At 45.4% G+C, this 12,146-nt stretch overlaps 1 protein-coding gene across 1 annotated transcript in view; it reads right to left on the reverse strand.

Annotated features, from left to right (window-relative positions):
• The window catches only part of SHPRH (SNF2 histone linker PHD RING helicase), a 763,974-nt gene that overhangs the window by 360,484 nt on the left and 391,344 nt on the right, over positions 1 to 12,146 (reverse strand). The window contains exon 14 of the mRNA XM_085612283.1: positions 4,829 to 4,950. Coding sequence (XP_085468409.1) covers positions 4,829 to 4,950 — 122 coding nt within the window. The remainder of the gene's footprint in view (positions 1 to 4,828; positions 4,951 to 12,146) is intronic.

Genomic DNA, 12,146 nt, shown 5'->3' on the forward strand with positions numbered 1-12,146 from the left:
ATTGCTGTTTTTGGTGGGGTCTATGACTTTGGCCACAACCAGATCCACTGGGGCTGTGAAAAGTCTGGGTCGACTGCTATACAGTTTGGTAAGGCTGATGTTCCTGATAAGCTATGCCCTGTGAGTATCTTGTGTGGTTTTTTTCTTTTTGTGTGAAACTCTTGGGCTGGTGGAAGCATGCCTAGAGAAGGGGGTTGTAATGCTGTTGTCCTTAAAACATTCTAGAGCGGAGTCAGGCTTCCCTCCTAAGAGCCTCAGGACATCAAAAGGCATGTCCATTAGGGATGCCTGTACGTCATTCAGGCATGGCGCTTGATCACTACACAGGAGTCCAAGACCCACATGGTACACTGACTTAATGCCAGCCCTCGAGACATTTTACATGGTCTTGCCATCTGGAATTGTTTGGGAAAGGGTGTTCCTGAACTCGTCACAGATGGCTGACAGGATCTCAAAGGCCATGTCCCAGAGGGTATGTGTATAATGGCTCAGGATACAGACACTCTTTAGGTACTGAATGGCCAAGATTGTGGAGGAAAATACTCTTCTGCCAAATGCATCAATGTGCTTTGACTGCCTATTGTTAAGGCGGAGAAGGGAATGCATTTGGGTTGACCTTGCTCTTGAACATTTGAACAACTGAACATTCATAGGTTCAGATGTTTAGTAAGAACGCTCAGGTCTTCTGCGGGTGGTTTAAATTACACCACTGGACAACTAACAGGGTGAGCAGAATACAGCTTTGTCCATGAGGTCATCAGGGTGTCATTAAGAGTCTCACTAAATCTCAGCAAAGGCTCTGACGTGATAGGCCCAGACTGAAAGATCTCAGTCAACAAGATGGCCTTTGTCTCAACAATGAGGGGCTGTAAAACAAGTACTTCTGCTGCTTTGCAGTCAACAACCAAGAATAGGGCACTTTTCTTCATGGGTGTTCCGGATATAAATTTTCATTCAGTCTCAGATGTTTATAGACCCCTAAGTTGCGTGCATCCTCCTTTTCATCATCATGACCTCGTAATGGGCTCAGAGTTAGATGACAACCTGTGGAGTGTTGACTGCATGCTTCTCTCTTGCATGGGAGTGGTGAAAGGGAGACTAATAACACTTGCCTTTTTCCCCACCTAAGGTGTGATTTAGACTTAACCAATGACTTGGAACGAGATCGGGACTGGGCACAGGAGCAGTCCTGCTAATTTAGTGGAAACGTTGATTCAAACACGACTTTTCTAAGATGCAGAGTTTCACTTTCTGAGCTATGATTGGGTAAATTGGGGAGAATCTGTTGTATAACAGTTATGCCTGGAGCCTAAACAACACAGGCAAATATCATACCGATCTGTGACCAACATCTCCACTCCTACAATTGTGGCTCGATGTAAGGTCCATGATCTTAGATGTGTGTATTGGGAGGCATTTCCCTTGGTATACTATACCAAGGGAAATGCCACTGAAGGTGACTGAAATAAAAGAACTATCCGCATATATATGGGTGTTGCCTGTATGCAGCTCACACCATTTCCGAGGCAGTGCGAGGCTGGCACGAAATTAGACAGTGCCACATACCAGAATGAAGGAGAAATTGCTGTTTAAAAATTCAGATCCGGCCTTGTGACTGGGGAAATTTAAAAAGGTAAGGAATATGTAGTTAGAAATATCCATTAGAAATGTCAGTCTAGTTAATGCATGATGGATGCAAAGTTTTAAACTAGACAAGTCAAAATACTTCAATACCATTCTTTCACTGTAATGGCAATCGTGAGTTATTTTTACAAATGTGAAGGTTACACTCTCCAGTGGTCTGCCTCGTTTCTCTAGCATAGAGTCAGACAGAACTTCACGTTTCCTCTATTGCTCAAGGGTTATTGAATGTATCTGCTCTACTATTCCATGTGCATGCCAGGAAACATCATCTACAGTTCTGGGCCATATGCCCAGATTGTGTTAAGTCTTGCTCAGCACAGAACCTCTGCATTCTAGAATGCTTGGTTTGGGTGGGCACTGTCAATTTCAGACAAGACGTAGCTGAATTTAGTTAAACATGCAAGTCAGTTAACACCATAGCAATGTGTTTTAAATGTTCTAAATGTGATCTGGCCATATCTTTTGGCCAAAATGCATAAAGTTTGGTTGCTGTTCTAGTGTAACCTCTACATAAACGTTCACTACTCAGCTCCTTAACAGGGAGTTAACACTCAAGATATTTAAAGGCTAGGCATAATTTGTCTTGAGATTATAGTAGCTCATTTACTCTTTGCTAAAGTCAGCGAGCAAGGAAGTAATTCAAAATGCTTTATTAGAGGCTTATCTTATAAACAGATGCTTTAAAACAATATCAATATAACAATAGTTAAAACCCAGCACAATTGAGCATATATTTACACTACAATTAATGTGAGCAGTATAATAATTGGGATTTTAGATAGCTCCAAATGCAGTGCAGTTAGTTACAAGGCATGATGTGTACTTTGAACTGTTTGAAAACCTAATTGATTTGATTAATGGCCATAAGTTTTTAAAGACAATTCCTAGGTTTGTCACTTGACGCAGTGGGGTAAATGTGGGACCCGGCGGTGGGAGAAATCAAAACGAAGCCTGGGTATAAAGTGACCCAAAGAAGAAACGTTTCACAAGTTGTCCATGTCCATGCATGTTGAACAAACTTTAAAGAACACCGAACATGAGCAATGCCGAATGGCTGAACAAGGCCTCAGATATTAGAATGAACTGAGAGAAACCAATCTCATGATATTACGAATGTGAAAGAAACGTTGTGCAGCCCCAAAAAACCTTTTTGAGATTCTTGCCCTCTGCGACCCACAGAAATGTGCACACGAAAGTCATGAATGGACCTGGACAAATTGTGAAACGTTTCTTCTTTTGGGAATTGCGAATAAATATATGAATTCTCTTTGGCCCTGATAAAGCCCATAACTGGGCGAAACACGCTATCTGCGCTGAACTGTTCTTTTTTTGGTCAAGAAGACTTTGAATAAGAATCATAACAATCAAGGAAAAGACCTCTTGATTCATCCTTTCTTGTTATTACTGTGGCAGTGTGCTTTTATCCATGCATTCACTGAAGTTGCCTCTCGACAGATCATCAAGGGCAGTTTGGGTATGAAAGCAGGTTTGTATACAAGCATCTTTTGGGTAATATATTTAGAAATCACTTCATTACCAGCAAGAACAGGGGAGGTGACAGCAAGCAACCCTCACAGGTTCCCCTCCAAAAGAAAATCAGTCAGAAAGGACCTTGTTCTCCCTCACTGAGGCCCTGGTCGCCAATAAAGTAGCTTGCTCTTGCCTTTGGAAGTTTGAATCTATGTTCATCGTTTGTAGAACTGCAAACACACAGTTCAAAGTCTTTCTCAAAATCAGCTCCTATTACTGCCAGGTGTGTTGGAATGTTTTAACCATAAATATCTGGTCTTTTTTACAATTTCAAGTTTGGTGACAAAATATCTTAACTGACCTTTTTCCTGAGAAAGGCATACTCTGATTTATGATTTCTGGGTCAAAACATCAACTTCAAAAAAGCAGATTGTTTGAAAAATGAAACTGTGAAAGCCTCTGTTTATAGAATAATTTTCTGAACAATTCACCAAATCTTGTTTACATCACTTTAGGGTCACATGTACGTAGGTTTTTATTTTGCGACTTCCTAATAGCAAATATTTTTGATTTGTTATTAGGAAATCGCAAACACCTATGTACTAAAGTGTCCATGACACATTTAGCGATTCCTAATGGGGTTGAAATTGACCTACCTCACTGATATTCATGAGGTAGGGTGCAATTTGCGACCCACTGGGAATCGCTAAAAATACAGGGACGGTCGCCTGCTGGGGACAGCTGACCACCATGTCAGTGTTTGCTTTTAAATAAAGCAAAAAAAAATCTAAATGCAGCCCGTTTTCCTTAAAGGAAAACGGGATGTGTTTCAAAAAGAAAAATGAAACGTTTCAGTTTCATTTCTTAAGAGTAGGCAGTGGTCCATGGGACCACTGCCTGCTCTTAAATGTTTTCATATGCATTCACTAAAGGGAAGGGGTCCCCTTGAGACCCCACCCCTTTGTGAATTTGTTACCACATAGGTGGTACATATGAATGTTTTGCAACCACATTTCAGTCGCAAAACATTTGTACATAGCACTGCGAGTCGCTATTAGGAAGGGACGCCCTTAACATGTCCCTTCCTAATACTGAATCACTAACCCATTTTGTGATTCGGTATTAGGTTATTGAATTTTAAAATGGGTATGGTACATAGGAAAGTGCATTTTTCCAGTCGCAAAAGTCCTGATTATATGAACCGGGCCGTTTGCAACCGGAAAAAACCTACGTGCATGCGTGCCATAGGGCGGCAACACCAAAGTATTCAGCCTTTTGTATTTTATGCACAACACACTCTCCACTGAATGCAGTTTGCTTTTCCTCCTCTATTATGATCTTACCTATGTTCAGAATGCCTGCATTCTGTGATGCTATTTTATGTTGCAATTCATTGAGCACTCTGAAGTCATCCTACGCCAAGTGTGCACTATGCAAAACTCTACAAAACAAAATCAAAAATCAAAATGGCTGATCTGCTGTGCCTCATGATATATGCTTTGAACTATCCTTTCTCAGATTCCTCAAAAGTAATCTGTCATGACTAGAGCCCTTAAAGAATCCATGAATTGGTTGGAAACTATGATTCATTCATGATGCATGAACTAAACACATTTAAGCAGATTCCACCTTTAAATGCACAGAAGAGCTACATTACATATAACTCAGTTACAGTGTTCACTGGATTTATTCAGTCTTAATGAGCTGCTTTTACCTTTAATAATATGGATACCAGCTAAGCCATTAAGCGCGCATACCAGCTGCCGATGGGCTTCTTCACACTCTGTTCGACATTTCTTCTGAAGTGATGTTAGTAGTTCCTCCATGGTCATGGTACTGCAACAATAATAAACAGCAACTAAAATTCCATGAGATTTATAAAATATGGAACTTCAAAATGTACGGAAAAAAACGAAAATTCACAGACTACTATTGTGTTCACAGTTTGAAGAGATTAATAAACTAGTTACTTACCTTTGGTAATGCTTTTTCCGGTAGAGACTCTATATAACTGCAGATTCCCCACCTTGGAATATTCCTTAGGCGTCAGAATGGATCTGGAAAATCTTGAGCAGTACCTCTGCTCTTCAGTAGGTGGAGTTGTTCGGCTATGTGCCAGAAGTGAAGTCGCAGTACCCATTTGGCGCCACCCTGGCACACTGACATCAGTATCTTTCATAACTAGTTCTGTGCCAAAAACACAAAGCCATGTAAAAACCAATGTACTGTTTAAACCAGCATGCAGTGTCTATGGGATCTTTCAGGTGAAGAGCCCAGTTGGCAGATAGGGACGATAGGAAGGTCAGTGGAATCTGCACTTAGATAGAGTCTCTACCAGAAAAAGCATAGGACATTTACAGAAAGTAAGCCATTTGTTCATCTGATGGACACCTTTAACCACAGATTCCCCACCTCAGAATAGATACCCAAGCAATACCTCCCTGGAGGCATAACTGCAAACTGACTTAGACCAAAAGTTCCTGGAGGACTGAACACCCAAAATGCCCATCACCACAGACCCGACTGTTCAAACAGTAGTGCTTTGTGAACGTATGGAGGGATGAACACATGGCAACCTGGCAGATATTCGGGGAAGAACCCAACACACTAACGCAGTGGTACCTGCCGGGTGGAGTGAGCCTGCCAGCCCTCGGGTTTGCTTCTTCACCAGTGCATAGCAGATTTTTATGCAGAGCGTATTTTATCCGGAGATAGTCAGTTTCTGCACGGCATTCCGCTTCTTCACTCCGGTGAACCCAATGAATAGTTGACCATTCACCTGATCATCTTTGGTGCGAATAAAACAGAAGGAGAGAACTCTCTTAGGGTCCAAATGATGGACTCTCTTCTCCTCCTTGATACGATGAGTGTAGAAAGCAGACAGAGTAATGCTCTGCTTAACATGAAAGGGGGTAACCACCTTCAGGAGAAAATAGGCATGCATCCAAAGGATCAGTATGTTAGGGAAGAAGTTGGTGTATGGGGGATGCACCAACAGAGCCTGAAGCTCACTGACACTCCTGGCAGCTGTGACGGCCACTAGGAAAACCATTTTGATGGTCAAGAGCTGCAGAAAACAGCTATGTAGGGGATCAAAGGGAGAACACATGATGTATCTAAGAACCAAGTTAAGGTCCAAATGTGCCACCACAAAGAGAGTAGGCAGGAATAAATGTAATACTTTAAAAAACCGAGTCACAACTGGTGACTTGAAGAGAGAGGGTTGATCTCGCAGTAAGAGAAAAGCCAAAAAAACTGAAAATAATCCTTAACAATGCCCAAGGCAAGGACTTCCTGGGCTAAAGATAGAACAAATAGCAAAACCTCAGACAGAGGTGCAGATAGGGGTCCACATTACATAAGCAATACCAAGAAACAAACGTATCTCAAAAGCAGCCGTTAAATGTTTTAGTGGATGGACGTCTGGCTACCAAGATGACTTTGCAAACTTCAGGAGGGGGATCGAAAATGCTCAGTTGTCACTGCTGAATCTCCAGGCGTGAAGGTGGAGTGTGCGCAGATTCAGATGCAGGGGCCTGCCCTGTTGCTGCAACAGGAGAACCTCTCGAAGGGGCAGACTGACCAGAGGACAGATACTCAGGCTCAAGAGTTTGAAATAACATACTCGCCATGCTCAATTCAGAGCTACTAGGATGACTTGGGCTCGGCCGGTCCTGATCTTCTCAAGAACTCTAGGCAGGAGTGGTACTGGCGGAAAGTTGTACAGGAGTCCAGAGTTCCCCTCGAGGCAGAACGAGTCTCCAAGCGAGAACCGATTTGGAAACTCCAGCGCGCAGAAGTGCTGACATTGCGCATTCTCAGCGGTGGCAAAAAGATCAAGCCAAGGTCCTCCTCCAGTCTCAGAAGAGACTTTGCACCATCTCTGGATGTAGATGCCATTCGTGATCCACGAGATAGCAACAACTGAGTTTGTCCACCTTGATGTTCAGAGATCCCACAAGGTGCTGCACAACCAGGAAAATATCCTGGCTCCCCAGCCAAATCCAGTGGTACAGAACCTCATGACACAGGGTCCACGACACCACGCCGCACTGTTTGTTGCAATACTACGTGGCGGTGGTGTTGTCATTGAAAACCTGAACCAGCTGTCCCTTGATAGACCGAAGAAAGTCTTTCAGTGAAAAGCAAATAGCCCTCAACTCTAACACTTTAATATAAAGCTGAGAATCTACCTGAGACCAAAGTCCTCTACTCTCGACCTGTCTCAGGTGGCCGCCCCCCTCCCAGGAGTGACACATTTCTCACCACTGTCATCTCTGGGTGAAGAAGGAAGAGTCTCCCTTTAATTCAACCGCAATCTGTCAGCCACCACTGCAGATCTTTTACAGTTTCCTCAGATATCTAGACCCGATCGGAAAGGTTTCCCTGATGCTGCACCCATTGGGACTTCAGATCCCACTACAGAGCCCACATTTGCTATCGGGCATGTATTACAAGCAAGATGGAGGGGCAATAAGACCAAGCAGCCTCAGAGTCACTCTCACCATCTGAGAGAGAGCCAGGTGTGACTTCAGCATGTTGATAGTGAACCCCAGCGAATGCAGAGGGTTCACTGTAGTTTGGAGATGGATGAGGACTGCCTAGGGCAAGCCTGCCTTCAACAGTCAGTAGTCGATGTAGGGGGAGACAGGAACCTCTTGCCTCTGCAGATGTTTTGCAAACACCACCATCAGTCTGTGAACAACTAAGGGACACTGGTGTGGCCAAATGGGTGCTCAGTCAACTGGAATGCTTGTGGCTCACCACGAATCCAAGTAGCACCGGTAGGACAGGATATGGAAATACAAGTCCTACAGGTTAAGCGCTACCATTCAGTCTCCAGGATCTTGGGCAGACCGAACCTGAGCCAACGTGAGCATGTTGAATTTCTCTTTTCTCAAAAGGAAGTTGAGAGGGCACAGATATAGTATAGGGCAGAGGCCTCCACCCATTTTCAGCACCAGAAAGTAGCAGGATTAACAACCACGCCCTAGTACAGGCGCCCTCTAGATGGCTTCTTTGGCCAAAAGAGCCAGCACTTCCTGACTGAGTAAGGAGAAATAATCCTTCATCAGCTGTTCCTGGTCTGGTGGGAGAGGTTGATGTCTTTCCACAAATGGAATGGCATACACCTTCTGGATGAATTGGAGAACCCACTTGTCGGATGTATCTGCCAACCACTGGGGCAGGTGGTGTCTGATCCTGCCACTAGCTGTGCTAGATGAAGGGCACACTAAAGAGTTTTGGAAACTCTTGCAGCCGGAGGGGCAGGGGACTGGGTAGCATGCTGGGAGTGGCTCCTGCTTCCTCTTTGGGCTCAATGGCCTCTTTCCCAAAAGAACTGGACAGGCTGCTAGACCGGGTACGGCTGGTACTGCGGATGTCCAAAATTGCCTTTTCCATGTCAGGGGCAAAAGGACAGGCTGTTGCATCCAGGTTGATAGAGAGAGCCCAAGGGATCTGCCAGTAAGCCTGCTATTGCAAAAGTGCTTGAGTGCCGCATCAGCCTTGTCACCAAAAATGCAGGAGCCATTTATTTATTTTATTTATGCAATTTATATAGCGCACAAATACCCTGGGGTGTCTCGGCGCTCTGAATGCTAGAAGAGCAGTGAAGAGGAGGGGTTACTGGTTGAAGAGCCATGTCTTTACTAGCTTCCTAAACGTCAGGAGGGTGGGACTGGCCTTGATATGAAGAGGGAGGGTGTTCCATAAAAGCCATCAAAGGGCATGTCGATCAGTGATGACTGGACAACCCCAGAGAACCCAGTGGACCACAACCAGTAGTGGCAACACAGCGCCACCATAAAAGCCATATCTCTATGCCGGGAGTCTATGGAAACATGTCCGCACCAGATGGAAACTTTGCTGCATCCCTGCTATCCACCAAAGCTTGGTTGAGGATGGTGCCACCCTCTTTAGACAGCAGGCGAAGCAGCTGCGACACAGAGTCCCATAACACATGGGAATATCGGCCAAGAGGCAAATGGTATTCGCCGACCACAATGCAAGGATTGTGGAAGAATTTATAAGCTTCCCAAAGGTCCAGCCTCCTAGATTCCCTATCCGGTGGGGTGTTAGGGAACAAGCTATGGTTGACCTTCACTGTTGAGTCCTGCTCCACCAGGCTCCCAGGGGAGGGGTGCTGGTCAACAGGGACAGGATGGTGTCAGCGGTCATTCATTTGGAGCACAAGTGCCCCTTTACAATGTTTCACCCAAGCTCCCAGGAGAACACTGGTGAGGGCTTCATTAAATGGGAGCATGGGCTCAGACGAGCTGGGTACAGGCTGAAGCACCTCCATCAGGACATTAGTCTAGACCTCAACAGATGGCAGCTGAAGAATGAGGATCTCTGCCGTCCTGCGCAGCACAGTGGCGAAAGAAGAGCCTTCCTGCGAAGCCTAAGAGGAGCACATGCCTGAGTCTGTCATCGCCCAGTTCCTTATACTACTTATCCTCATCAGGGTCAGCTGCTCCTCAACTTCCTTTTCAGGGGGTAGAGCATATCAATCATCGGAAAGTCCATGGATTAGTAAGGCCTGAATTGAGCTGGCTTCTATGTCGAGTGGTGCTGGGTTGGCGCCTGGGATAATTCTCAGCTCTATATCGAGTGGCGCCAGGGTAGGTGAAGCCAGGGTGGATGGAAGCACACTCTGCAGCATCAGTCCAGATCCGGGGGCGGATCTAGAGGACCCGGCTGGCACCGAGGGCAAACACATCAATGGTATCCCAGCGGGTGAACCTCTTAGCTCCGTGGGGGCCTAAAGGCGGGCCAGAGGGAGTTGGTAGCCCAAAGATGGCATGCATGGCATCATAATACTCTTTAAGTTGGGAGGCCATCCCTATGGCACCAGGGAACTCGGGTTAGTGTTGAGCGGGCCCAACGCCGGATCCACATATGGAGTGCAGGAGCGAGGCCTAGAAGTGCGAGGTTGAGCGGGTAAAAATGATGCTTCTTCGACCTATCAGACTTCAACCAGGGCGTCTTGGAGCAGAAAGACGATCTGCTAAGAGAATGGCTCTGGGAGCGGGCCAGAGATCTTCCACAGAAACCGGAATGTCACAGAGCCTTCTTTTGCTGTACCACCAGGAGCTTCATCACCCACTCCCGAAATGCTTTAAGGTGCATTGATTTGCACTGGGAGCAGGCTTTGGAGTCGTGCCCGGACCCCAGAATCAAACCAGGTGGGGGGTCAGACATGAACAGCTGCCTGTGACAATCATTGCAAGGTTTAAATCATGAAGGTTTGCAGGAGACATATCATGGCACACCAGGAGCAAAGCTCAAAAGAGTTCAACAAAATGTCAAAAAATACAGAGGAAGATCTTCTGTAGCCAGAAGGCAAATGCCTGAGGTCAAGGCGAATGGCTTGCAGCTTAAGAAGACTGATGTTATACTGCTTCTTCATCAAGATGTCTCTGATCTCCAAATTGAGCAGGTGACCTCCCCAGCGTAGAGATAATACATCTGTCACAACTGTGATATGCAGTAGGGACTAGAAAAACTGTCTACCACACAACAGATTGGGATCTGTCATCTGCCACTGGAAGTCCTGGGATTTCTCAATCGAGATACAAATCTGATCCAACAGGAACCTGCATTGTTGGGCCCACTGCAGAGCCTGCATGTGTGAACGAGTATGAAGCACAGCAGGATGTACAAGACCAGACCAAAAATCCTCAAAACCACCGAAACACTGGCTTGTGCTTGAAAAAATGGAATCATATCACGCAGGAGTGGCAAGGCTCTTTCTGCTACTGTGTCCAGAATTACCCCTATTATGGAGATCCACTGCACAGACTGAAGGTGTGAGTTCCGAATAACTAATGGAAAATCCCAGAGCTTAAAGCAGACAGTAACTAAACAGTCATTTGTCAGAAGTCTGAGACTAGCTCAGAAGTCTGAGACTAGCTCAGAGATGGTGCCTTCAAGAACCAGTTGTTGTAGTACAGGAAGACCTATAACCCCAACCTGTGAGGTTGAGCCATGACCACCAACATCACCTTAGTGACTACCCATTGGAGTGGGGAAGAGAAGTAAGGCTCAGTGGACTAAGAATGAATTCATAATGCTGGTGCAGGGAAACCATCCAGTCTGGGGTCAAAGGTCGACAGAACCTGGGCCAACATCAGAATTTTGAATCTCTCCATCAGGAAGGTATTCAAAAGCCTAAGGTTAAAAATAGGTCTTAATCCTCTGTCCTTCATGCGAAGGGAATAAAACAAAAGTAGTATTATGTGGCCCTCTCTGCTTCAGGCACCACAGCGATCACACCCTTGGTGAGTAAGGACTGAACATCTGTGGACAGTTTCAGAGCATGCCCTACCTCCACTTGTGACACACTTGGGTTACTAATTTGGTGGGGTTAGGGATGAGGGGGGAATGGACAACAGGAGAAGGGCATAGCTAACTTTAAGAACCGATCACTCTGTAGTAATGGACCACCAGGCATGCAAACAAAACTTAACCCTGCCCCTTACCGGGCTCAGGTGACTGGACAAGTGGGAACTAAAGTGGTTTGGTAGCACCTGCAGCAGGTGAAGATGAAGTGGAATGCTGCCCTTGAGGCTGGTTATGTCATCAGTCACAGCCCCTGTTCCTGGATCCACAAAAGGCCAGGGCGGACTTGCTTGGCAGGCTGACGACAGGCAAGGTGCATTAAGAAACCCTAGAATTTCCTGTATTGGTAGGGTTGTTGGTGAGCGAGTAAAGTGCCACCCTAAAGAGCAAGCCATTTCCTTGCTGTCTTTGAAGCACTCCAGCAATGAATCCGCCTTATACTCAAATAACCTGGCTCTATCAAATGACATGTCCATCAAAGACACCTGGGCATCTCCAGAATATCTGGCCTTCCTCATGCAGGTATGCTGCTGGATAACCACACTAATGTCAACAGCATAGGTAAAACAGTCTGTTATTTTCAGGCGATCATGAAAAAGCAATTGGCCGCATCCTGGCCATCATACACAGTCTGTGCAAAAAACATTTGAAGTCTTCCGGGAGAGCAGGCAAAATCTTGTTTATTATAT

The sequence above is a fragment of the Triturus cristatus genome, chromosome 6 (assembly GCF_964204655.1).
Source record: "Triturus cristatus chromosome 6, aTriCri1.1, whole genome shotgun sequence".
Taxonomy (NCBI): Eukaryota; Metazoa; Chordata; class Amphibia; order Caudata; family Salamandridae; genus Triturus; species Triturus cristatus.